General features: G+C 38.4%; 2 protein-coding genes across 10 annotated transcripts in view; one reads left to right on the plus strand and one right to left on the minus strand.

The window, feature by feature from the left end:
- Positions 1–95: 95 nt before the first annotated feature.
- Positions 96–27,766, minus strand: NDUFAF5 (NADH:ubiquinone oxidoreductase complex assembly factor 5). Of its 9 annotated transcripts, XM_058684850.1 has the most exons (11): positions 27,374–27,766; positions 24,676–24,716; positions 22,529–22,592; positions 19,874–19,921; positions 18,452–18,555; positions 16,521–16,560; positions 13,138–13,335; positions 8,198–8,258; positions 819–902; positions 384–466; positions 96–207 (listed from the first exon to the last, which is right to left on the minus strand). In XM_058684850.1, the coding sequence occupies exons 1-11, from the start codon at positions 27,752–27,754 to the stop codon at positions 115–117; spliced, it is 1,197 nt and encodes a 398-aa protein (XP_058540833.1). In that variant the 5' UTR covers positions 27,755–27,766; the 3' UTR covers positions 96–114. The 9 variants fall into 9 exon arrangements, 7 of the variants coding, with proteins under 7 accessions (XP_058540833.1, XP_058540834.1, XP_058540839.1 ...); XM_058684851.1 differs by lacking the exon at positions 13,138–13,335; XR_009248814.1 differs by lacking the exons at positions 96–207; positions 384–466 and adding an exon at positions 3,097–3,193.
- ESF1 (ESF1 nucleolar pre-rRNA processing protein homolog) overlaps positions 27,668–27,774 on the plus strand; it is a 65,047-nt gene continuing 64,940 nt past the window's right edge. Inside the window, exon 1 of the mRNA XM_058684848.1 lies at positions 27,668–27,772. The gene's annotated coding sequence lies outside the window, so the exon portion shown is untranslated. The remainder of the gene's footprint in view (positions 27,773–27,774) is intronic.

Raw genomic sequence — 27,774 nt, forward strand, 5'->3', positions numbered from 1 at the left:
GCCACCCAGGCACCCCACTTATAGACTTCCTGCTGCAAAACGTAGTAATTTTAGACGTGAAAATTATCCATCTCTGATGAAAATTCTGGACTACATTAACACTGGATAAAATATTTATTGTGATTTTTTCTCCTGTGACATAAGATTATTTATTTTTCCCAGCTCTCCAAATGACACAGTTGCTGAACCTCTTTCAGCTGGTTGGGCCTGAAAATAATGAAAGATTAAAGATATTAGAAATAGATAAATACAGAGCTCTAAATTAAATCCCTTAATACCATCATGTATTTTTTTTTAAATCCCCCACCCTATGTAAATAAAAAATTGAAACTAAATAGAAACATGAACCCACTAAGAAAAGTGATTTATCTTAATAACATTACCTGTGAATCATGGTATTTCCATCCTATCATGTAATAGATTTGATACGTGGCAGGTACTGAACCATCCTCATTTCTGTACATTTCTATAAAGACAAATAATATTAAAATCTGAAAAAATGGAAGTAGGAAAAGAAAATCTGCTCAATGAAAGGTCGTGTCTTTCAAAGAGAAATGGATACTGGGATACTGGGAAGACGCTGAAAATGCTTCATGTGAAAAATCCTCAACACTGAGAAGCTGACAGTTATGAACACAGTAAGGGCTGTTTGGAAAAAGGATATGGAACTACAGGATCTGTGTTCTGAAAGGAAGGACGAGAAATCTGACGAGGCCTTTACAGGAAAGGAAAAAGCACTGGCAACTCGAAGGGGCAAACATGGCAGGGCATGGGTTCCCCAGTGAGGCACGGGGGGAAAGGATGCTCAGCTCCCTTACCTCCATACACCGCTGCAGCCGCCAGCATCGTGTCTCGGTGCAGCAGGGCTTTTCTATTCCAAGCACAGTTACTCTCACCCATACCTAAAAATACACTACAGACAGTTTTAGATAATGCCGCCAAAAGCATGAGCCACTCACAACACACATTTAACCTCTTCTCGCCCATCACCATACCCATCCCCATTCTCTAAAACAGACTATAGCTAGGCTTCTTAGAGACTCTAAGGCCAAACAAAGTACTTGAAGCTTATGGATAGTAAAACCAGTGAAGAAGTCAACTTTCAGGAGGAAGGCCCCATAAGCATGCTTTACTTGCCAGCAGTGGTCTAAAGCGGGCCAGCTGGGCAAGAGTAAGGCAACTGGCCCTCCAGGTGAGTCACCAGGAATTGGCAAGTATGTATTCAAAGATGCCACATTTTATGCCCCTTTTAGCTGCTCTTCAGAGGAGGACAGGGCACTGACTGCTACAATGGCTCACTCCTTCTAAGCCACAGATGTCTGCCTGACCATGAAACTTGGGAGAGGGCTTTGAGACTCATTAGATAGTACTAGAACTACAAGGTGTAGGAAAAACTTATGTGCATTCTTTTCAGGGTCACTTTTCTTAATGTTTCAAAATTTAGATTTCTTTCCTTCAAGTTGATAGCTAAAAGCTAGGATTAATACTCTTGTACTGTTCATTAACAATTAATGCTGTATATTTGATTTTTTATGCACGTATTTAAACAAAATTAATTTGAAAGGCCACATTTTAAACTAGTCCACAAAATCAACACAAATTTCAAAAGTAAAAATACTTCATGTTTATTTTCTATATACTATGCAATCACAAATCAGTTACTTGTTTTTCTACTTTCACAAAAATAAAATAAAATTCCCAATATCAGCTATTTTTTTTTTTTTTTAAATTTTTTTTTTTTTTTTCAACGTTTTTTATTTATTTTTGGGACAGAGAGAGACAGAGCATGAACGGGGGAGGGGCAGACAGAGAGGGAGACACAGAATCGGAAACAGGCTCCAGGCTCCGAGCCATCAGCCCAGAGCCTGACGCGGGGCTCGAACTCACGGACCGCGAGATCGTGACCTGGCTGAAGTCGGACGCTTAACCGACTGCGCCACCCAGGCGCCCCAATATCAGCTATTTTTAAAGGTTAAAAATAATAATAATCTTCCAAGTTTTCAATGGCCTTATTAAAAACAATCAACATATCAGCTGTAATAAATGAACCTTTTTCTTCTCTCCAATCCCAAAAGGTTCCTCTATTTCTTAAAGTAATGAATCTCTGATACTAAAAGCAATGTCCAGTGCCCTGTCAGTACAACAGCCCCAATTCATGAAGAAGAACATACAAACTAACAGATTAATCATCATGAAGCAAAAAGTGGATGTTACTCCGTCACAAAGCAGCTAGAAGATCTTAGACCAATTGCTTTGGGTCTTCAAGGTGGCCATAGTAGATGATCTCTAAAGGCTTCTAGGGCTAACATCATAGACCCATTACATAATCTAATTTAAAAACATTCTCACATTCTATCAGCCAGATCAAGTGACCAGAGGTAAACTGGGAGATGGACTGGGAGGGTCTATTGCTGCTGATGGCTGTGCTGCTTTCACTTCTGTTCACCTTCCCAGTGCTGTGACTTACACATTATATGTAGGTAATGCCAGTGGAAATCAGGTTTATTTAATGCAAATACTTAATATACTACAACGGAGGGGCCAAGGAAGGAGAAAAATACTTAATATGCTAGAAATTCTAAAATGCCTTCTAAATAATTGGTATTACACACACTAACATTATTATGCACAATGTTCTGATATGGAAATTCGAGAGTACTACTGCATAACATAGCAACTCTGCTTCCAGGGCAGCGCCCCCTGCCTCACGAGACAAGTAAACCACCATACCCACCTTCCTTTCTCCTAGAGGAAGCAGTTCAGTGATGCGGGGCAGAAAGTCTAGACTGTAAGATCATCATCCCAGTTCTGAGCCTTAAGGGATCTTGGGCAAAGTTACTTAACTCTAATTAAACTCAGTTTTATCATCTTCAAAATGGAATGCTAGCACTTCAATGTGTCATGGTAGACCACCTGGGAAACACTTTTAGGGACTTCTGACCAGCTCTGTGCTTTGGGACAACAGAAAAATCCAGGAAGCAGGTGTTTAAGACTCTCACAGTGTTTTTAAGGTTAAGTTCAACTGCTTGCATAAAAATCAAATTTTTTATGCTTTAGGAGTATTGTCTTAAAAAACACAACAAAAACTGAACTTACCTTAAAACTACTGTGAAAGCCTCCAAAACTTTTCATGCATTCATCAGCTGATACACAACTTGTTTTGTAAAATTAGGTCAACATTCTGGACTTTTTTCTGTGAATTAATAATAACAGCAGCTTAAATGAGAAATACTACAACCTTCAAAAAAATGCAACAATATAAAATATCGAAAACGAATTTGAAGGTAACACCATCTTCCAGTAGGCAAAGTGGCACACCTGGAAGTAGTCACCCAAGCTCCCCACCTCCTCCCTTCATTCCTGGACCACTCTCCTTCCCATCTCAGCTGCCTCTGACCTTTTAAAGGCAGAGTGGTTGAGATTTTGGGATCTGAGGCTGCTACACTGGACTTAAACCCTGGCTCTAGCATTTACAATGTATCACCTGGGGCAAGTTATTTAATTTCTCATGTGTAACAAGAGAGATGAACCATGCTAGCTCTAGTCTTACCTTCCTCATAGAGTATGCCTTATAAACAAGGCTGGAGGGTGAGCTTTTTAAATTTTTTAATGTTTATTTATTTTTGAGAGAGAGAAAGACAAAAGAGAGAGAGAGAGAGAGAGAGAGAGAGAGAGAGAGAGAGACAGTGTGAGTGGGCGAGGGGCAGAGAGAGAGGGAGACAGAGAATCCGAAGCAGTCCCCAGGCTCTGAGCTGTCAGCACAGAGCCCGACATGCGGCTCGAACTCGTGAACTGTGAGATCATAACCTGAGCCGAAGTTGGACGTTTAACCGACTGAGCCACCCAGGCGTCCCTGGAAGATGAGCTTTTTAACACACTGATCTGATGGTCTCTCCTCTGCATGAAATTCTCCCCACACACTACCAGGCTCACCTGATAAAATCTAGAAGCCTCTGGTGGACTATTCTTCATCATTTCCCATCATCTCTCCATTCTACATATTCAAGCAAAACAGAATTACTGTGGAGTTTCTTAATTAGGAAAGTGAAGGAAGTGTGTTTTCCTCTTGCATTTCCATTTTACACAGACCATTTCCGTGGCCTGGAAGGCGATGCCCCAAATGCCCAAACCTGCACCCACCCATCCACTCTCCTGGCAAACTCATTTTAGCTTAGGTCCTGTCTCTTCTACAAAAGTACCCCTGACTCCCTAAGCAGATTTAGGGATTCCATTTTTCCATACTTTAAAACACAATGGTCTCATTTTATAGTTAAATGCCTAGGTCTGTCTCTCTATCTGTGTCTCTACCAGAGCACAGTCTCCCCGAGATAAGGAACTATGTATTTTCATCACTGACTCAATAGCTGGCACATGGTAGATGTTCAGTAAATGGTAAGTGAATGAACATAGTATCAACCAGTTAACGTTCATATCTACTTTGTTAAATATCACTTTTACAAGTTATCTTTGGATAATACTTCTTAATCCTCCTAAGGATAAGAGACTCAAAGATTAAAATATACGATTTATGTACAAGACTGTACAGCAAAAATTAAAGCAGCACTGGCAAAAGCCTCTTAAGGTAAATATTAGGCAAGAGGTCCTCAAAATATACGACCTATTTAAAACTCTGGGGGAAAGCAGTGACTATCAACTGGGTAGCAGCATCGGACAACCTTCTGAGAGGGCTGGAAATGTTCTAGTCCTTGTCTGGATAGTGAATAAAAATATGAGTAACTATACAGTTGAGATGAGAGCATTTTACTATGCTAGATTTAATGGAAAAAAAATGCACGCAGATCAAGTAGGCAGTATTGGACTTTGGATTCCAGATCCCGTGTGACCACAGACAAGATACTTAACTTCACAATGTCTCCATTTACCAATCTGTAAAATTAGGATATCAGAAAACCTCACAGAACCACACCCAGCACAGAGTAACTTCTGTATTTTTAAATCAGTGGGCAGTAACCTTTTCCAACTGATACATCTAATTTCTAGTCTCTCTTGCTTCTCTCTTAAAATGAATAGTGAGCACAGTATTTATTATATAGCAGAATAAAAGTAAATGCTGCATTTGAGAAATATTTTTATCATTAGAGTCTGAATGATACATCATCAGCCCACCACCAACATTCAAGCCTTTGAGATGAAGGAGCCCCATGATTACATCATGGGGAGCCAAGTGCTTGGGGCAGTGCTTGGGAGGGGATGTGTGATTTATACTGGTCCCCTGTCATCTTAGGCATGCATGCTATAGGCTACCAATCCCTGTATTAAATTATAATGAATGAAGAGTGACTCTAATAGTAAGTTTTCAGCTACATATCTTTCCCCTTGTAAAGCCATCAGAAGTCCCATTCCCAGAGGAGGCTGGATGATGGGTAAAATGAACTGTGTTACAAATGGGTAGACAAAAGCAGTAGTAGAGTCAGGTAAGAGAGTGCCAGAGCAAGAGTCTGGCATCTAATTCTGCCACTAACAGACAAGTGTCCCCTTGGGACTAATATTCCTCACTTATAATCTAGGGATACACTAGTTAGCAGAGGACTACTGAGAGAACTGCAACAACATGTCAGAACAACTATAAATCTGTAAACAATTGCAAGCTACTTATCCTTACAATTCTCTTGCTTAAATCATCTTCTCATTTTTCAGGATTGGATTAAAGTGCCCGTAGGTAAGCAGAGTTCTGGTTTCAAAGATTAAAAGTTTTTAATTGCTTCAGCTTCTCTCATTCATCAAAACTGCCTATGCCGATTGTGTAATAAAAAGCCAAAGCTCACAATTTCTTAGGCAAGTTGAAGCTTTCCTTGGTGAAAAGCAGTTCTCCAGAAGCACCCTCAGTGGCAGATATGTATGTCTGCCTACCTTATCTATTTGGGGATGCAGAGATAGGGTTTGTATCCTTGTTGCTCCTCAAAGCCTCCTCCAGGCCATTACCCCTCTAACTTGTTAAAAACCGTTGCCCTGGGGCGCCTGGGTGGCTCAGTCGGTTGAGCGTCCGACTTCGGCTCAGGTCATGATCTCGCGGTTCGTGGGTTCGGGCCCCGCGTCGGGCTCTGTGCTGACAGCTCAGAGCCTGGAGCCTGTTTCGGATTCTGTGTCTCCTTCTCTCTGTGACCCTCCCCCGTTCATGCTCTGTCTCTCTCTGTCTCAAAAATAAATAAACATTAAAAAAAAAATTTAAAAAAAAAAAAAAAAAAAAAAAAAAAAAAAAAAAAAACCGTTGCCCTGCTGAGACCCGCACTATTTAGCCATCCCTCTTTCCCACTCTTGCTTGCTGTCAGACGTCAGACTCCCAGTCCTTCTCCTCAGTAATCTGAGGGTTTGGCACCTGGTTCAGCTCCTGTCTGTACCCCAAATCCTGCCATGACCCTGGGTGACTTCATTGCTAATAATCACCCGTACCATGGTCTTTAAGATATTTTAGTCCACTCCCCCACTAATGGTTCTCCATTACTCTGCCTCTGCCATCACATCTGTAACATGTCCAGACATGTCCCTCTTCTGTAGTCACTGTACATTAGGTTCCTGAAGGATGAGCATCTGGCTGTGTTCTCTTCTCACTTCATGGCCTCATCCCAGGCAAGTGCTTCAAATACCACCAATTCACAAATGACTCATATTTTAACCAGGCAATTGCCTCCTCTAAACCACATATCCACACACCAACCACCTACTTGACATCTCCTCTTAGATATTTCACAAGCACTTCAAACCCAAAATAGTCACGTGTGAACTTAAGAGGTGTCCCTGCCCATACTTGGTCTTCTACTGTTTCCTCTATCAAGGAAAGGGCACCATCTCTCTGGTTATGTGAGCCAGAAACTCAGCAGTTGTATTTGAAATAGCTCTCTCCACTCACCCACATGTAATCCATCAGCAAGGACTGTCAAATTTACCTCCTAATTATCTCTAGAATCCATTTACTTCTCTCAATCTCCACTGCTACCACCTTAGTCCAAATCACCATCATTTCTATTTTTTTTAATATTTATTTTGAGGGGGGGAGAGAGAGAGAGAGCACATGTGAGCAGGGGGAGGGGCAGAGAGGAGAGAGACAATCCCAAGCAGACTCCATGCTGTCATCTCACAAACCGTGAGATCATAAACTGAGCCAAAATCAAGAGTCAGACGCATAACTCACTGGGCCACCCAGGCACATCCACCATCATTTCTTAATAATCTTTATAGCAATGAGTCTCTCTCAACCAGTTTATCTGCCAGTCCATTTTCTTTCAAAATGCAAATCTGGTATCATGACTTCCCTTTACCTCCCCTCCATTAAAATGTCTCAAGGGGTGCCTGGGTGGCTTAGTTGGTTAAGCATCCGACTCTTGATCTTGGCTCAGGTCATGATCTCAGGGTTCGTGAGTTCAAGCCCCACGTCAGATTCTGTGCTGACAGCACAGAGTCTGCTTGGGATTCTGCCTCTCCTTGTTTCTGCCCCTCCCCTGCTGTGCTGTCTCTCTCAAAATAAATAAATAAACAAAAAAAAATTTTTTTAAATGCCTCAAGGGGCATTTTAAGATAAAGACAAATAAATCATCTCAACAGGGAATGTAAGGCCCCCATTTACTCACCAATTTCATTATTTAATTCTCTTTTCATTCCCTGTACTCTAGCCAAATACCCTTTCAGTACTTGCCATGCTCTTTCTTGCCCCAGAGTCTTTGTACACGTTGTTCTCCCAGCCTGTGACCTACTGCCGTGCCCCTCTCCACCTAGTTAACTCATTTTCATTTTCTAGAGCACAACACCACTTCCTCAGACAAGACTTCATTGACTCTCTCAGACAAGGACTTACCCTTCTGACAAATCCCACTCGTACACTAACCCAACTACCCGCTTTCTTGTGCCTGGATCCAGGCTGCCAACTGTTGCTGGAGAAAATCACCGATATGCTCTACCAGCCTCAGGTGTACGCTTCGAGAAAGTCCCACCATCATTTTATAGGCAGTCATAGCACTCTGCACCCCAATTTGTGGCTCTTACCAGAATTCTAGTTTAACATTTATATTCATGGCAGTTGTGTGATGTCTGCCTCACCCATTTTATTTTATAAGCTCCATGAAGATAGTCTGCTTTCTCCTCACCAATCTATCCCTAGTGGTTAGCCCCTGTGCCCGTCAAGAGTCTCTTCTCGAAATATGACTCTCAAATGGAATCTAAACATTCTTTAAAGTGCCTTTACCTTGTAAATCTTCCATCAATTCAAACATCCCAGGATAGTTAACTTGAATTTCATCAGTATCCTATTTAAAAAGAAAAAGGAATATTCATTTGACATATATCACTAAACCCAGATTTAAAAACAGGTCATAGAAATTACCCAGAACAATGTTTCATGGTAAACAGAAACTTTTTTTTACAATATTCTTCACAGATGTCATCTGGTTTATGCTTGTTTTATGAAAAGGTCAAATTACAGAATAATCCGTCACTATTCTAAGAGAAATTTTCCTAACACTCCATCAACTGGTTCCAGGTCTCTCCCTGGGAACAACACAGAAAAAGTGTTTTGTATCTGCAAACCATCGCCCTCTTCAAGTTTCTGAAAACTTCTAGGACATTGTAATTTTTTAGGGGGAGGGGTTAGTCCTCTGGACAAAATTTATAGATTTATAGATCTTTACACATCCTTACTACATTGCTCTATACGTAGTCAATATCAATCTCCTAAAATGTGGCACCAGAATCAAGCCAAATAGGGTCATCTCTCAAGATGTCTTCAATCTACCTCTAGCAATGCAGTCATACTGCAATGGCTCACTTGAATGTCAGGCACACCACTGACACAAAGTTTATTTCTCAAATGGACTTCTGGGACATTATGTCCCATTCTTTCTGAAGCTTGATACACAAGTTTACTACTGACTGGTACAGTGGCAGAGAGTATTGATGTTCCCCAAATGTCCGGTGCTCCTTGATACTTCCCAGACCCTGAAAGACATTTTTTTCTGGTCAAAGAAGAGAGCAAGGTAATAGAGAACTAATGATCCTTTTCCAAGCCATCCCTTTGCTGGGTAACCTCAGAAGATGCAAGAGCCAGATGGCACAACCATGGGATAGAGATGGGCTGCCCAATCAGCACAGGGCTGTAATGTGATAAAAATCTGTGTAAGCATGAAGGTATAGGAGTTTGTCTATATTGGGAATTAGCCCCCAAATACAGGACTCATGCTTTTTTTTTTTTTTTTTTTTTTCAAGTTTAGTATCATAACGCAGCATATATCTCAAACTTCAACTTATTTGCACTAATCACTTTGGAGTGTCATTTTTTGTGTTTTGTCATTCTATTTAATGTGTTAATTATTCCTGCCAATTTTGGACTTTAACATTACACAGAATTAAGTACACAGCCCAAAAGAACACTTATCAAAAACATCCACTCTAATTCCTAGAGAAATGCAAAACAAAAGAACATTTTTTTAAACCTCAGAAATAGAAAACAAAGTACAAGCAAGAGTTCACATATACTGTTGATGGGGCATATAAATTGATGTTACTTTTAGAGAATCATTTGACCCTATCTGTCAAAATTTCAATGTACAGATCTCTGACCCAGCAATTCCATTGCCAGAAATTAACCTGGAGATATGCCAAGATTATGTGAAAGGATATTCACTGCTGCATTGTTTGAAATAGCAACAAAACAAAACAAAAAACTGGAAACAATCTAAATGTCTATTAATAGAGAACTGGCTATATAAATTGTATGTATTTAATGAAATACTATACAGTTGGTAAAAAAAGAAAAAAAGGGGTAGATATGGTGGATATATGTAGGGGGAGATCTCGTAAGATACACTATTGACTAAAAAACCTCAAAGAGTGCTTATAGGAAAAAAAGCAACAGAGTGTATAATTTATTTTTTTTTAATGTTTATTTATTTTTGAGAAAGAAAGGGCAAGTAGGGGAGAGGCAAAGAGAGAGAGGGAGACACAGAATCTGAAGCACACTCCAGGCTCTGAGCTGTTAGCACAGAGCCCGACGCAGGGCTTGAACTCAAAAACCGTGAGATCATGACCTGAGCTAAAGCCAGACACTTAACCAAATGAGCCACCCAGGTGCCCCAACAGAGTGTACATATGGTTGCATGTGTAGGTTTAAATGACATAATTGTATTGTGGCCTATGATGAAAAATTGTTCTGAAAGTGTATACAAGACAACAAAGATCATCTTTGGGGTGAGTGACCAAGTATCTGAAGTCAGGAAAAGGAGACTTCTTTCCACTTTAGACCTGCTGTGTTTATCTCATTCTCTTTATACATTTTTTTTACTTCCTTTTTCTTGCTAACATATGCATAATCATGTTGTATGTGCACTTTTTAATAACACCATCTCTGGGTAGTCAATTTCTTCTCTATATTTTTCTACATTGAGAAACTATTTTATGAGATCATAAGATTTAAAAAAAAATTCCTTCCAGCCTGATACCTAGCCATTAAGCAATATCCTTTGAAAACAATCTTTCAATGAAACTAAAAGCATTATCTCCATCTCAATCAAAAGAATACAATAGCTTTGTCAAAGTCCTTATTCAAATTAAGATGGACCATATCTGTAGTTTTCTCCTAATATATTATTATAATATATTAAACTGGCAACTCTAAAAGGAAATGAGCCTCATTCAGAATGTCAACTAACTCTGAAAATAATTCACTAAGAAAGTCATATAAAGGTAAACAGGCAATACTGATTTAACTTGAAAATAAAAATCCATCACAGTGTAAAAATAATATACCTAATGTTGTATGCAATATAAAACTGTGTAGCTGATTATATATAAAAGCTTTGGGGGATGGGATTTTTAGAAAATGAATTATGATATAATGTTAATACCGCACATTAGAGACAGTGTATGTTTCTCAAGGAACAAATTTGGATAGATTATTAAATCAGCAACTCTCTTAATTTTATAAACCATAAAGAAGATTCCACACCAGTACTTTTGTATTATCTTAGTGTTTGAGTTATTCAGCTCATTTTTCAGAGAAGAATATAGAGGGTATTTCCGTAATAGATTTCCCAATTAACAGAAGTGTAGGATTTTAAATGCTTTAATGCTAGGTTAAACATTTCTGGTAGAAATCTTTCTAAAATACACAATCCACTTTACAACCATACAAAACCACAAGGCAGCACACTTTTGGGGGCCCACAAAGTCAGAATTTTTCTTAAAATAATACTAAGATGCTATTTGGCTTTTTCACCTCTCAGCCTCTCACGAGTACAACAGATTCTTCGTAAGTTACATGATATGTGACATTCTAATAGACAGTCTCATGACTGCAGAAGCAGATATGAGAATCTAGTGCTCTTTTATCATGCCATACGTTAAAGAAATTTGTAAAAATGAAAAGCAATGATATTCTTCTAATTTATTTTCTTTGGGAAAATAGTTTCTTTCTCCCCCAACAAAACACAAGTTATTTATGATAACATATAATAGGCAGACTATTGTTAGTTTTAAACATATTATTAAATACCAAAATTCAGTTTCCATTTCTAATATGGTTAATATTGATAGATATAACCCACATAACAAAAACTCTTTAAGGTCCTCAATAATTTTAAGTGTGTAGCGAGGTCCTAGGACCAAAATTTTGAAAACTGTTACTCTCAGGAGAGAGCTAAGATTTGGGAGATTAAGGGCAAATGACAGACTATCACTTTATCTGTACAGTTTAATGTTTAAAATGTATGTATTACTACTTACATAATTAAAAAATATACAGTGATCCCTCTATGTACAATTGCCAGTGTTTGCTTTAATTACAAAGCAGAACCCTCACATGAGGCAGAGCTATCCCATTTCCAGCTGCCAACATTTCAGAATGCAGTATCTTCTGACTCAGGCCATTAACAGTTTACATAAGACACAGCTGTACAGCTGTGAAATCCTGAAAGTTGCTGTCATTTCCTAATGTACTGTCTCTTCCCTTCCCTTGAAGTGCCTTTCCAACTTCAGAGACCCTACTGGTCTAATGCCCCATGCTTTCTACCAAAGAAAGGAAGGACAGGGCAATCTATTTTTGGTTGGTTGATTTTATGAAAAATATTCACATTAAATCTCCTTAAACAGTTATTTCAATCTTAAATCTATCATCAATGAGAAATCTTTGTCAAGAAATTCCTATTTCCTCCAGGAAAGAGATGTGCCTAGACCTGAGCAGTTAGGAAAATCATAACAAGTCTACTCAACCGATATCTGGAGGCAGCAATGACATCCTTTAGAATGACTCTGCTAATGAAAGGAGCTGGAAGGGGGCAACCACTGTCTTTCCACATGACTCCTAGTTGGAAGCCTAGGATGGCAAAGTGCAAGGAGTATGGGTGGGGGAGAGAGGAAGGCGGGAGCAAATATTTACTTAGCATCTACTATGGTCAAGGCACTTCACACCCTTTATCTTAATACTAACATCCAACCTCAGGTGAGAAACATTTGAATTTTTAAAAAAATAATGAATGTTCAGAGACGTGAAGTAACCCCCCCACCCCCTGATTCCCCTACCTAGTAACGGGGCAAAGTAAGGAACCAAATTATAACTGTCAGACACCAATGCCCTGTAGCATCACTGTACTGTGCTGACTCCGTATTTCTTCTAACAGCCTACAGGTCCTCTTTCCAGATCTCTCCAGCCCTAATGGAGTACAGCCCCCTTTCCTACATTCTCTACCCTGGATCATGAATAAAGATACCTTCATTTCTGCCTTGTGTGGCACTATTTCAGTTGAGGGCTAGTGGGAGATGCAACACTGTAAGTGCTCCTGTACCTCCCCTTTTCCCAATCACCTAAAATGTTCCCTCATATTACACGTTACTCTAGATCTGAAGATTCTAATGCACTGGAATAACAGGTCTTAGAAAATAACCTCCTTGTTAACTGAGGTTCGGGTTTTTTTGAGCTATTTTATTTATTCAGGTAACAAGTACTAAAAATTTTATGTTTGTACCTGTGTCAGTCAAGATATGTTTATATAAACTAAATTTAAAAAGAGAAAAAATGCCAAAACCTTTCCATAATACCATCAATACCTATAATTTTCTATCTTTAAGATGAGAAGTTCTTTCTGAACTGTGTGATTAATGGGATAATGAGAATTAATCAACTCTCTAGATAGTTACCACAGTCAGTGTATTAAAGCCAGCTCTCCCAAGCAGATGTCCTAGGTCATTGACAGCAGTGAAAGGAGAAACATGTGGAGAAAATCCTCCTTCCCTTTCTGTTTCTGCTAACTGTAACGAACACCGAAGTTCATAGAGTGTGTCGCCTCCAAACATTGCACCAATAAACACTCCATCTGGTTTTAAAACATAATGAATCTGTAATAAACACAAGACAACAAAACTACTCAAAATTTTATATAAAAAATTATTAAAAGGATAAAAATACGTTAAAAGAATAAATACATGGTGTCTGAATCAATATTTTTACGATTACCATTCTTATTTAATCAGAAAAGTTAATAAATAATATCTAAGGCATCCAGGTCAGAGAAGCACTGTAGTATAATATTACTGTAAAGATAGACAATAATTTATTGGTAGTATTAATACCTATTGATATTAATAATTAGTTGATAGCATTAATACCTACAAAATATGTTCTGTTTTCAACTTTTCTAATAGACATATATTACTTTTGTAACTATTTTAAGTTTATTTACTTATTTTCAGAGAGAGAGCACGTGAGTGAGCACACATGTGGGAGAGGAGCAGAAAGAGAAGGGGAGAATCCTAAGCAGGCTCAGTGCTGTCAGTACAGAGCCTGACTCAGGGTCGGTTCCACAAACTGTGAGATCATGACCTGAGACGAAATCAAGAGTTGGGTACTTAACCGACTGAACCACTCAGGCACCCCACAGTTACTTTTATAATCATAAAAATACTGAAAGAAAAAAAGTTTAAAGTGCAATAGATTGCGAAAATCACAAACCTCTATCTGTGCCCTTTAAATGTCACTTTGTAACAACTCCCATCAAAAGACAAAGTCTACTTCCCCTCTCCCTGTATCTGGGACAGCCTCATGACTTGCTGTGGCCAAAAGAATGCAGTGCAACTGACAGTATGCCAGTGTCACACCAAGGTCTGAGATGGCCTTACAGGATTCCCTGTGTTGCCACCATGTCATAAACAAGCCTGAATGAGCTAGCCTGGTAAGGGATAAGAGATAGGAGGAGCAGATCTCAGTCAGGCATTCCAGCTATGGCCATTCTTGACCAGCCAGCTTCAGGACAATCTAGCAGCTGATCACAGACACATGCGTAAGCCTGGCCAGACCCAGAAGTATTTCCTAACTAAGGCCAACCCAAATTCCAAGCCCACCAGATCATGAACTAAGTAAACTGTTGTTTTAAACCACTAAGTTGGAATAGCCTATTATGCAAAAAAGCTAATTTAAACAGAAAGTTTTATGATTCACAACATTAACCTAGTCAAATATTAGTTTCCTGTAATGAGAAGTAACTAACTCATTTTCCAGCTTTGAAACAAAAACAACTTTTAATTGATAACTTAAGCAAAACAGTGGTTGGAATGGATTCCAGAACCACAAATGTTTACTCACTGACTCTTAGAATTACCATCCATAAATAGATTTGACTCTATTCTCAACAATGAGGAACATTACAGAAAAGGGTTGATTCTGAAGTAAACCCAAAAATCACAGTAGGCTCTGCTAATCAAAGTACCCATCTTAAATTTATATTTAATATATCATGAAACAATTACAAAACAGTATACAAGTAAACCAACTGTAAAATCTTTGCTTTCTTACCCTCTGCCCCTTTGGTGTTGCTTCCTTCTCTTGTCACCTAGCAAGTATCAAAGATTCCCTCCTCAGCTCCCTGCAGCTTCTCTCTACTTCAGAGGGCTTATCAATTCCCATGGATTTCACATGGATGACTTCCCAATCACTATCTTTAGACTGGACATCTTCCCAGAAATGTGCTAAACTCATTTTCATCTGCCTGTGCCATGGACATTTGTCTCTTGGCACTCACCCTCCCAACACAACCAACAAATACATAACACTTATTCTCAAACCCACTCCCCTCTCCAACTGCCTATTTCTGTCAATTACTATTTTCCATTCTCTTTATCTGATCATTACCAATCCTTCCCCTACTTTTACTAATCATTTTCCCAGGCATCCAGATTCAAAACTTTAAGGTTGGATCTTCAGATACAACCAGCCAAATAGTTGACTCCTCCTTTACAGGAGTCCCAAATAGTCTCTATTCCTGTTAATTCCTGCTACTGCCACCTAGCTTTAGTTTCTCTCATGCCTGGATGACAGAAGAAGCCTCTTTAATTGAACCAACTTCTGGCATCAGTTTTCCAACTAGCAAAATGAAAACATCTTACAGAGTTATTTATTTAACAAATATAAAACAAGGCACAGTGATTGGCAAACAGTATGTGCTTACGATATGGAAGTTATCCTGCCCATCAACCTTTTAATTATGTTATTTTCCTCTTCAAAATTCTCCAGTGGCTCTGAACTGCATAAGGAATGAACTCTAAATTCCTTAATCTGTTACCCAAGTCTTCCTAAATTTGGTCCCAACATACCTCATTTCCCAGTACTAAACTAATCTCCAAAAAGGCTCCCTCTCTGTCCTTTCATCCTCGTGAGGCTGTTCTACCTCCCCCCATCCTGTGATTCTGCCTTCCCACCCCAAATCTGACCTATGCTCCAAGGCCCTGCTCAAGTAATTCCCTCTTCCTGAAACTTTCCTCGGCTACTCCATGGCCCAGTGATTTCCCTCCTCTGAACACAATGCTCTTTACTCACCAGTTCACTGATAAATGCCAAGCAACAAATGTACCTCACACTCTCTAAGTGTAAGGTATAGGGAAGATATAAATAAAAACAAATAGGTTCCTACCCACAGAAAAAACTTACAGACAATTAAGAAAAGGAACCCACACAGAAAATGTCTTATATCAATGTGATGTCAATACTATTCAAAGTTATTTTGGACAATATATAAGCTTTTGTAAATATTTAAAACACTTCATAATTAGATTCATTGAATTCCTAGGCAAGGGGGAGTCACCCAGTGTACTTCTTCATCATTTCATTTCATTTCATTCTATTCTGAGAGACAGCATGAGCAGGGGAGAGGGGAGAGAGAGAGAGAGACAGAGAGACAGAGAGACAGAAAGAGAGACAGAGAGAATCCCAAGCAGGCTCTGCGCTGTCAGCCCAGAGCCCAATATGGGGCTTGATTTCACGAACCGCAAGATCACAACCTAAGCAGAAATCAAGAGTCAGACGCTTAACCGAGTGAGACACCCAGGTGCTCACCCAATGTACTTCTCAATATGCCAAAGGGCATCAGGTGTATTTGGCCCATAGAAGATAATAAATACTTGATTTACTTTCATTTCCAATCATCAGAAGTATAAAATGGAAAACATCTGGAAGTTTCTAGTAAAAACAGAAATATTTAGAAGTTTCTAATAATAACACAGCCTATTGGAGTCAACATTAAGTTTCTTACCTGTTCAAGTGCTCTAGGAAGGTCATTCACCCAGTGTAAACTAGAATATGAAAACATATTTGCTTTAGCTTAATTCATATAATTAGTGTAATTATAACTCATATAAAGAAAAACCACAAAAAAAGGTGTTAATTTTGAAGTCTGAAACTGCATATCAAAATTCACTGATTATTTTCATGTAAGTTTTAAAGCAAAGAATAGTCCCAGGGGAAAACCTTCCTTCTGTCACACTAGAAAATGTGACAGTACTATAATACTATAAAGTATTTAAAACTTAATTTAGGAAATCTCTTCCATTTTCTTTTGCCTCTATTCACCGTCTCCTAGTGTGTGGTGATATGTGATGGCAAGAATCAGTCTCTGTAGAGTATGGTCACACTATCTTGACTAAGGTGGCATCCTCTTATGCTGACTTCCAGGATAGCACTGAATGCCCATTTCAAACCATACTGTGTTAAGCTCACATTTATCTTTCATAATGTTGTCTAACAATTATTAGATACTTTAAAAATTAAGAAGGTCATACCATATCATAAGGTCTATCATACTTATGGGGAAACTGAAAGCAATGGAATTAGGCACTAGCAAACAGCAAGCAGAGGAGCTAAAACTCACATTCAGACTCCCTGCCCAGGGCTGTTTTCCTTAGACCAACATTCTCTGTAATATTTTTCATTTCATGATAGATCGCAAATAGTTTTCTAAATTTGTTTAGCATATCTTAAGAAGCAGGGAAGAGATTATAAACTCACTGAAGAAAACAGCAAGAGTGCAACTCTCCCAATTTGTCTGGGGCTGAGAGATTCCTGGGACATAAGCCTTTCCAGTGTTAACACTGGAAAAGTCTTGGGTGACTGGTCACCCTAAAAACAGCTATCAAAAGGGCTGTGCTGACATGAAGAGCATGTTGAATCTTTGAAAGAAAATATGACTATAAAACAAGGCAGGGGAAGTAAGAATATTTTATTTTGGGGGCACCCGGCTGGCTCAGTTGGTGGAGCATCTGTGAGTTCAAGCCCCCCAGGAGGTACAGAGATTACTGAGAAAAAAAAAAAAAAAAAAAAAGTCTTAAAAAAAAAGGAAGATTTAATTTCTCTATTAGACTCTGAGTTCTTTGAGGGCAGGATCTCTGTCTGGGTTCATTTTTGTATTCCCCAAAAGAATCTAGCTCAGAGCCTAGTATATTATAATCTATTCAATAAGTATTTATATATTTATGTAATAAATGTGGAGGGCCACAGTAGGAAGCACAAATGGAAAAAAATAACCTTCGGGACAATATTTCTGTGTGGAAGAAAAACTGATGTTAAAGGAAATACTAGCTTTTCCCTATTTGCCAGAATGAGTTTGTAAGGGCTCTAACGTTTGAATATTGGAGCCAGTATATTCTTTACAACTCCTGCCTCCATTAATATTGATACTAAGTAACGTGTATTAGGAAGGAAAATCCTTTTATCATAGATTAGCTTTAGCAAGCTAAAAAAAGTTGGGGAGAAAAAAGTTAAGATACTATATCATATTATCTCCACTAGGGAGTATATAATTTATAATTCTTTACCAAAGAAATCTTATTGTTTATAAACCAAGAAAACTGGTTTGTGACTTTAAAAAAGGTTATTAAGAATTTACTCCGGGGTGCCTGGATGGCTCAGTAGGTTGGGCAGCCAACTTTTGATTTCCACTCAGGTCATGACCTCACTGTGGGATTGAGCCCTGTGTTGGCTTCACGCTAATAGCACAGAGCCTACTTGGGATTCTCTCTCCCTTTCTCTCCGTCTCTTCCCCACCTCAAAATAAATAAATATTATAAAAAAAAAAAAAAAAAACTTGCTCTATTAGCTATTTTACTTATCTCATAACAATTAAAATTTTATAGTACGAATTACCTATTTAAAACATACATTTTGAAGAAGTACAAACAGATTACCAACCTTAAGCTGCTAACTACCAGGTCAAATGTATTTTCTCTGAAGGGAAGGAACTCTTCATCAGCTAAAACACTGACAGTAGGGATTTCCATTTCTAAGGTATTTTTCTAGTGATTAAAAAATAAACACATTCATATAGAATGTCAATTACTAACACAATCATTATTTAAGTCAACGTTATATTTATTTGGCAGTTTCTATCCCTTTTAAAACCAGAGTCACAGAGAAGCTCAAGAAGTGTTTCTTAAATGACACAAACTGGCTAGTTGGAAAAACATAAACAGGATCCTATCTCACACTAAAACAAATCTCAGAAGGCTGAAAGTTTCAGTGGCATAACTTAAGCCATAAAAGTAATAGACGAAAAATAGGGGTGAACATTTTCATACTCTAGGTGGAAATATTTTAAGCAAGCATAACTCAAAAGCCAGAAACTATAAAGGAAAAGACTAATCTACATGATGATAAACGAATCAAAAACTTCTAAAAACCCATAAACAATGTAAACAACACACTTTGGGAAATATTTACAACACAGATGATGAAATTAATATCCCCCAAAAACAAACCCTTACAAACTCCCCACAATAAGAACATGCTAAGGCAACAATGCAGGTACAGGCACATCACAAAATTACTTACAAATTCACAAATTAAGAAATACCAATAGCCAAAAGACATCAACAGCTGGTTGGCTGCATTCATAATCAAAGTGCAAATAAAAATATCAGTAAGATTCTACTTTCTGCCTATTAAACTGACAAAGACAGGATCCATTGGCTCAGTGCTGCCAAACAGGAGAAAAAAAGTGCTTTCATACAATATTATATCTTTCTAATGGCAGTCTGGAGATGTATATAAAAATTTTAAAGATGAACATTGATGAGTTCATAAATTCCACTACTAGGAATTTATTCCCAGAGAGAAAAATAAATCAAATGTACAAAGTTTCTTTGTATAACGATGTTCTTCCCAGTGTTGGTTATTAAGAAACTAGAAATGTAACTGTCCTTCAATAGAAATTTAGCCAAATAAACCATGGAATATTCTTATATTAGAATACTATCTAGTCATTTTAAAAGGTGGAATTTGTATGTATGTATATCATTCATTGATATAAAAGAATGATATCCTGTGAAAAGCACGGCATGTTATCATTATATCATTTGTATAAAATTGTAGAGATAACTATACATCTGCAAAGGTGGAGACCCAAATGTCAACAGTGGTTGTCCCTGAATGGTGGGGACCAGGGGTGATATTTTCTTCTCCTTTATATTTCTTCCATTGTCTAATTTTTTTATGTGTTATATTTATAATCAGAAAAAAAACAATAAAGCTATTTTCATTTTGAAGGAAATAAAAATAAAGAACTAAAAATAAAACCAAGAGATCAGAAATCAATAGTGTTAGAAAGCTACCTACCAACGCATTTTCTGCAATGTCTACTTGGAAGAACTTTCCAACAGTTTCCTGCAATGGAATAAAATTAATTAGATAATACAAAACAAAAGCCTACTAACAAAACAAAATAACTACTGAAATTGCTCAAGGAGAAAGTGATAATTCGTAGGTAAATTTTTAGCTTTGTAAGGGTATTTTCCTGCAGTAAAACCAGTATAGTACACAACTAGCTTTAATAACACATAGTAAGTTACACAGATTTAAATTTAAACAACCATGCCTATATTTAACACATTTAACTATACTTAATAAAATATATAATCCAGGTGTGAGTAATCAACATCCTGAGTTTACTCCAGAGGATTAAGACTTATGTGTGCTGAGAACTGGTCCCCGCTCCTGGGCCACAGAAGTCCTGGATAGTTTTCCTCCCTCTTTTAGCTGTTCATTCAAAGAGTTTACACAGAGTAAAGAAAAGACTAAATAAACACAGATACTTGGGGGCGGGGGGGGGGGGGTATAGGGGTTCGCTGGTTTCATTTTCCCTGTTTCATGTCTCCCCTCTTCTTTCCAAAAGGAAAAAGCACTGCACCACTTCTTTCCTAAGATTAACACTTTCCACTATGCTCTTTTCTACAGGATCCTGCTCCCTCCATCACCATCTCTATCAAATCTTTCATCTATCTCTTCTGTGTCTCTTTCCCTCACCTCGAAAACAGTCATGAGCCTCCCAATCTGGAAAGATCTCCTCACCTCTAACTACCTTCTGGTTGTTCTGTCTGCAATCTGCAACTCTAATTCTCACCAATGTCTTTCTCCTTAATTCTTGATAATCTACTCCTACTCTCCCTGCTCATGCTATTTATAAAGATTACTAACAACCTAATCAACTACAACAGTGTGTCTCCTCTCAAGTCCTATTTCACTTGACCTGTCTGAAGTCCAGCTCTGTTGTAGTCCTCCCCTCCTCTGTTAAAGAAGCCAATCCTTTCCACTTCATGCACACCCCCTTCTTAAAGAACCTCCTGCCCACAACTTGAAAGGATACCCTATCATTACCTGGCCACTGCTGACTACCCAAGTGCAACTGCCAAGTGGCAGAGCTAAATTTGAAATCCCTATCTGCCCAAGTTCAAGGCAATGCTCTTAACTTCAACACCCCAATTCCAAGTACACATTTCCAACTACCTGTCAGACATTAACACTAATATAGTCCACTGTTACCTCAAACTCAGCAAATCTAAAACAGGAATAGCCTGTGCTCCTTGCCCCACCACATCCCCTGACTTTTTCCAGTCAGTGAGGGAATAACTTCAAAGTTACTTTGCATTTATTCATGTAATGTTCATTTAATAAATCTTCATTGTGTATTCTAGGTACTGGGAATTTAGCAGTGACCAAAAACAAGCAAGTCTATGGAGTTTACATTCCCTAAGAGAAGACAGACACCAAAATAAACAAACACATCAGGTGCTAAAAAGTGCTGTGGAAACAAATAAGGCAAATACCCAGCGGAGAATGGGGACCTTATTTTATAGAATAGTCAGGAAGGGAATTTTTGATGAGGGGTAATTTAAGCAAAGACCTGAAAGAGGCGAGGAAGTAAGCCGCACAGATATCTTAGGGAAGAATGCAAGAACAACTATAATGCAAAGCCCTGGCCAGTTTGAGAGTCAGTGAGAAGGTCAGGATTGCTGAAAAGTAAGGAATGAGGGGAAGGAAATGAAGTCAGGGACATGTTAGGGAGCCAGATCACTGAGGGCCTTATGGATTAAGACTGGCTTATTACTGAGTTAGATAAGAAGCCAAAAGTTCTGAGCAGAAGACTGGCAATGAACTGACCTGTGCTTTAAAAGGATTACTTTGCTGTGAGAATAGACTACTGGGGGCAAAGGTAGAAGCAGGGAGGTCATTAAGGGGCTACTGCAGTGTAGACCAATATAGTGAAAGTGGTAAGAAGTAGTAGTTAGGGATATATTTTGAAATCCAAATAAAATTTGCTGATGGATTCAATGTGGGAGGGGAGGACACAAGAAGAATCAATGAATAAGTTTTCTGGCCTGAGCACTGTTTATGTTTGTGGAGCCTCTCACAACCCCCTCCCACCACCCCGGCCCAAGTGTATGCTTTTTCGAAGTAGATTTTACACAGAAAGCCCACTTTAATTGGTGTCCAACACAGTATCATATATACAGGGGTTAAAACAATAAATGTCTTTATGTTCTGAATTAGAAAATGCAAAATAAAATGGTATAAGCCTTAATAATGGCTACTTATAAATACACAAAGATTTCTAATCAAATGATAAAATATTTTTCCCAGCTAAAAAATTAGTTCAATCACATTTTCCAAATGAATGTCGATCTGATTTTAATTTGAAGTATCAAAAACATCTGCACAGAATGGGAATGAAGAGCAACATATCTTACATAGACTTAAACTATAGGTAGGAATCACTGTATAAAATGGATTAAAAAAAAAAAAAAAGAAAAGCCACTTTAAGAAAAAAATACTTAAGAGGAGACACAAAACAACTATTGGTTTGCCATTAAAAAAAAAAAACTTGGCAATTTTGATATAATCAAAATCTAAATATGATACAAGCTGAATTAAGGAAGACTTTAAGATTAGCCAATTTTATTTCTTAAAGTAAATTAAGTCATTGAATAGATATACCTTATTCAAATGCTGTGCTATGTAACCTCTTCCACAACCAACATCCAAAGCAAGGGAAAATTTTCTAAAAAGTAGACACAGAAGTTATGATTTGTCTGTAATAACAGTCCATAAAACAGTTTATTAAGAAGTAATTTTTCTTAAATAAAAACATATTAATGAATACAACTTTCAAAAAGTTATATTATCTGCCTTTTCTGCCTCACCTCACAAGCTATTTCTACCAGAGAACATATTGAAAGAGCAAGTCTGTCTGGTACAGACATTCACAGGACCCCACAGTTAACCAGCTTTCCATGAGGCTGCTCCAAGACATGAATTCAAAGAACAAATTTGGTAGGAGTATTTTAATTTGATAATATATCTAAATAAAGAATGAAGAGAAGCTAATGTAAATTAACATGAAAATATCTGCATACTTATTTAGAACTTACTAATTATCTTTTTCTCAAATTTGTTGAGGCAACAGGTGACTTGAAATCATCATGTAAAATATCATGAACTATTAATATGTTAAGCTAAACACAAAACAAAACACCAACTAAATAGTAGCTAACTTTTACTGAAATCTTACCAGATTCAAAGCAATGTGCTATGTGCTCAAAGTAACTCAACCCAAGGTCACTCAACTAATAAGCAGCAGTCAGAACTTGAATTCAGTTAGTTTGAATCCTGAACCCAAACTACTACCCCTATGCTATGTTGTCTTCTCTAAATAAATGTCATACTAAACCACACCAGTTAACACATCTAAGTGTAGGCCATCCACAGGTTTAAGAAAAATTTGTGACAAGAAAACTTAAAATGGCATCCATTAATAACATATTTTCTATTGGAACCAAAAGAGTCCTTTTCCAATTTCTGTCAAAAACCTATGTCAAAAATATAGAACACCAGTACACAATTGGAGAACTGGCGTGAGAAAGAATTGTTTATTTACAAAATGCTCACTATCTTGACTGTGAACACAGGCAGTGTGACATGTTGAAGTGCACAGCTTTGGGATGAGAAAGATGTGACTTAGAATTCTGGGCCAGCAATTTACTGGTTCTGTGACCATAGACAAGTGACTTAATCTTACTGAATCTGTTTCCCCATCCATAAAATGGAAAAGTTACTACCTCACTCAAGAGAATTTTATGAAATGGGGCATGGAAAGTATCTAGCACAGTACAAATGCTCAACAAATGTTGGATATGAGTTGCTATTATTATCATAAGTTGTAACAGTATTAAGTGGACCTCAGATACCACAAATAAGACATTTAATAATCTGCGGGGCTAGTTTTTAAAAATCAACAAAAGATCAGGGTGGACAATATAAACTATACTTTGTAACAATAGAACATTACTTCAAGGCCATTTACACTGGTACTTTTTTTTAGACTGGTATTTTTAATGATTTAATTCTAAAGAGTTAATGTTAGTTTAAGACATGCCATAATCACAAGTCTCTCTGTAAACGATGTTTTGCTCAGTACTAAGGCATACTAAGACATACAAAGACTGTACAATCCATACTGACTTAGAAAATTCAATGTTTCATTTTTAATAAATGGCCTAAAATCCAAGCAAATGTAGAGAACTATTGTTTCATTTCCTAATAAAACAGATGAAATGGGGGTAACTATTTGTAACAATGAAGCATTTTTTCTTACCTTATGAAGTTAATTCATACCAAGATTCTAAGTAGCAAGAATATCTCTAAAAAATTACTGTTTTTGATTTTATAAAATTCCTTTTATAGACAAATGTAATAAATTCATCCCATGTTGGTGTAATTTAACCAACAATTTAAGCGCAATGTTTTCATTAGTGGCTTTTGGCCAGATGAAATTGGATCAGTCATTCAGGCTCAGAAAGAAGCTAGGAGTTGTGCTTTTTTTTTTTTTTTTTGCAAGAATGAAATAAAAAGAAAAGTTGTTCTCCTATATATTATATATATGTATATACATCATATATATATTATATATATATATAATATATGTATGTGTGTACATATATAAAGGAGAGACTTAGAGTGTAACATTGAGAATCCTGGTAATAAATTCCTCTAGATTCTGCCATTCCATACATTAAGCTCTCAGCATTCAATCTCTTGAATTTCCAGTCAAAAAATTGTATTTTATTATGATAATCATCACTTACCTAGCTATGTCATATACGCGGTCTGCAATCCGACTTCCAACCTGAAGGATTACAAGCGGCAACAATGTATATAAATCGAGTATGCATAACAGAGAAGCAACACTCTTTTTCCAGCATTCAACAATCCATAGGTTACTTATGTTTCAACATGCTGATAAGTACTTCTCCCTATCCCATTTTCAATCTGACCACAAATTATAAATAGGAACATAATTATTAAATTACCCTAGGAAACAGATTGAGGCAAATTACTTCAGAAGTCAATTTAATGAAATCAAGACTAAATATTCATGTATATATATATGTATTTGGTTGTAAGATCACAAGGATAAGAAGTAACAGGAGCATAACAGGTACATTATTGTCCACAGAAACCAGCATGAGACATATGAAAGTGAAAAAATATTGTTAGCTGGGGTTTATTACAGATCAATGTATAAGCAATCATGTAAAAACTTTATTACTTGAAAACTACTAAGAAATTCTGTGGAACTACTACACAAGTAAATTTTCTAAGCAACATGTGCAAATTAGAAAGTCAACCAAACCTGAAGAGACTGCACTTCCTGCTATTCTCCCCAATCCCACCCCAATCTAAAAGAGGTCATAAGGTCGGTGCCTCCTTATGCTACGCTAGCTTCATCTGGCAGGAATAAAGATGTGGGAGGCTAATATTCCTCACATTCCACTAATCCTTCATAAACACCCCAGAGTTTTTATTAGGACTTGGAAGTTCAGAACATATGCGTATTTGCTTTTGGGGGGAGAAGGGGAAGGAAAGAGGTACGGCAGAAGTCTTCTAGCAGGGTACACTTGGTGTATCATTCCCACTATGAATACTTTTTGTTTATGTTAAAAAGAACTCTCATACGCTTTATCTCATTTATTCTAGTCCTGTACATTGACAAGGCTTCGGTCAAGTTGTAATCTACACGCTTTGCTTGGAGAAGAGTGGTTAGAAATATACATCTTCTAAGTACATATCATTATGAACCCTAAAAAGAAACAGAGTCAATCACCTGGTCAGGCCAGGCTTGCACAGAGTTCTGTCCAAAGGAGCTCAAAAACTGCTTCCTGCTTTTCCTTGAAAGAGTTCATTATACTTAACTTCAATTTTGCTTCATCCCCAAAGAAACACTTCCTTAGGATGAACTTGGTGCTGCATATACAGACAGCAGAAACCCATAGTTTCTAGTCCACGTGGACATAGGAAGAGGTCTTTTAAACCAGCACAAATCAGAGACCTTAATTTATCTTAATTAATTTTCCTAAACATAAAACGGATCCCATCGCTTCACTGCTTAAAACCACTCAACAGGCTTGCATTCCTCTAGAGCAGTTGACCAACAGAAAAGCAATGAAAGCCATATATTTAATTTTTAATTTTCTAGTGGCCACTTAAAAAAAATTAAATTTTTTTAATGTTTATTTATTTATTTTTTTAAATTTTAACGTTTATTTATTTTTGAGACAGAGAGAGACAGAGCATGAACAGGGGACGGGCAGAGAGAGAAGGAGATACAGAAGCTGAAACAGGCTCCAGGCTCTGAGCGGTCAGCACAGAGCCCGACGCGGGGCTCGAACTCACGGACCCTGAGATCATGACCCGAGCCGAAGTCGGACGCCCAACCGACCGAGTCACCCAGGCGCCCCAATGTTTATTTATTTTTGAGAGAGGCAGAGTGCTAGCAGGGGGGTGGGGGTGCAGGGGAGCAGACAGACAGGGATACACAGAATCCAAAGCAGGCTCCAGGCTCTGAGCTGTCAGCACAGAGCCTGACGTGGAGCTTGAACCCATGAACCATGAGATCATGACCTGAGCCGAAGTCAGACGCCTGACAGACTGAGCAACCCGGGCACCCCTCTAATGGCCACATTTAAATAGTAAAAAGAAACAGCAGAAATTATTTTTAACATATTTTACTTAACCCAATATATCAAAACTATAATTTCAACACGTAGTCAAGATAAAAAAATTAATGAAATATTTTGCATCCTTTTTTCAGTCACTGAAATCCAGTGTATTTTACACTTAACAGCACATCTCAGTTGGACTAGCCACATTTCAAGTGCTCAATAGCCACATGGGGCCAGAGATCACCATACTGAATGGGCAGCTCAGTTAGACAAGTAAATCCGAAGTCCTCATCTCTTACCGCCCTAATAACCCGAGTCCTCTCGGCCTGACCTCCTCTTCCACTCTCCTCTTCACGGAAGCTTCACTGGAGGCCTCAACAAGGGCCTTCCCGCCTCACGGACACTTGTCCTTCCCTTTGATTACAAGGCTACTCTCTCCAGATCTCAGCTTGCCTCATCATGTCCTCTGCCTGAGCGGCCTTCTCTGACCATCGGAGTCCTCACCCCACTTCGCTTTAGTACCTCACCTTACTTTGGCTGAAATTACATTTCTTGTTCACCTACTCGCATAAGAATGAAACCCCCTGAGGATAGCGGTCTTACTCTGCCCAGGACATACATGTACACAATTCAAGCGATATTTGCTGAGTGAGTGAGTGAGTGAGTGAATGAACAGCTTACAAATATCCCGGTCCACCCCTTCAGGGATTACAGTAGAGGCTCAGGCAGAACGGCTGCTCAAGGTCACACGTGATGTGGGGTCGGCTGGGGCTTGGCCGGAGCCCCCGGACTCGGAGCCAGAGCTCGGCGTCGCCCTTCTCCTGCTGCCGCGCGGACTCACCTCCTCCTTCAGATAGTCAAACTTCATGGGTTCGGGCTGCCGGGCGGCCCAGTTCTTCTGTTTTCTCTTCAAATCCCGGTCGAAGATATTTAGGGCTCTGGGCGAGGTGCTGCCCGGGGGAGAGACGCCGGAAGCAACTTTTCTAAGGCCGAGGTTCTTTGCTGGGACCCCAAACACCAGAGGTCTCCGCCGCCACAGACAGAGCACGCCTAACCGCAACATCTCCCCCGGTAAGCAGGCGCATTTACGTTGCGCCTGCGCCACCGCGGCTCCGGCGCCTACGCTACGGGTCGCCGCAGAGGTAAAGGGAACGTAGTTTGGACCAGTTCTCTTGCCGTCCCGGAGGAGCGTCCCGCGGAGGACTCTGGGTCTGCGTCGCATGTGAGACGCGACGAGGAGGT

Source organism: Neofelis nebulosa, chromosome 9 (genome assembly GCF_028018385.1).
Source record: "Neofelis nebulosa isolate mNeoNeb1 chromosome 9, mNeoNeb1.pri, whole genome shotgun sequence".
NCBI classification, from domain to species: Eukaryota; Metazoa; Chordata; class Mammalia; order Carnivora; family Felidae; genus Neofelis; species Neofelis nebulosa.

Excerpts from the sequence above, each read along its gene's own strand:
- NDUFAF5 (XM_058684850.1), bottom strand. The coding sequence starts at position 27,754 with ATGCGACGCAGACCCAGAGTCCTCCGCGGGACGCTCCTCCGGGACGGC. Across the intron at positions 8,259-13,137 it reads GCTTTAATACACTGACTGTG|GATACTGATGAAATTCAAGT; the intron begins GTAACTATCTAG and ends CTTTTTAAATAG. Across the intron at positions 208-383 it reads GGAAATACCATGATTCACAG|GCCCAACCAGCTGAAAGAGG; the intron begins GTAATGTTATTA and ends CATTATTTTCAG.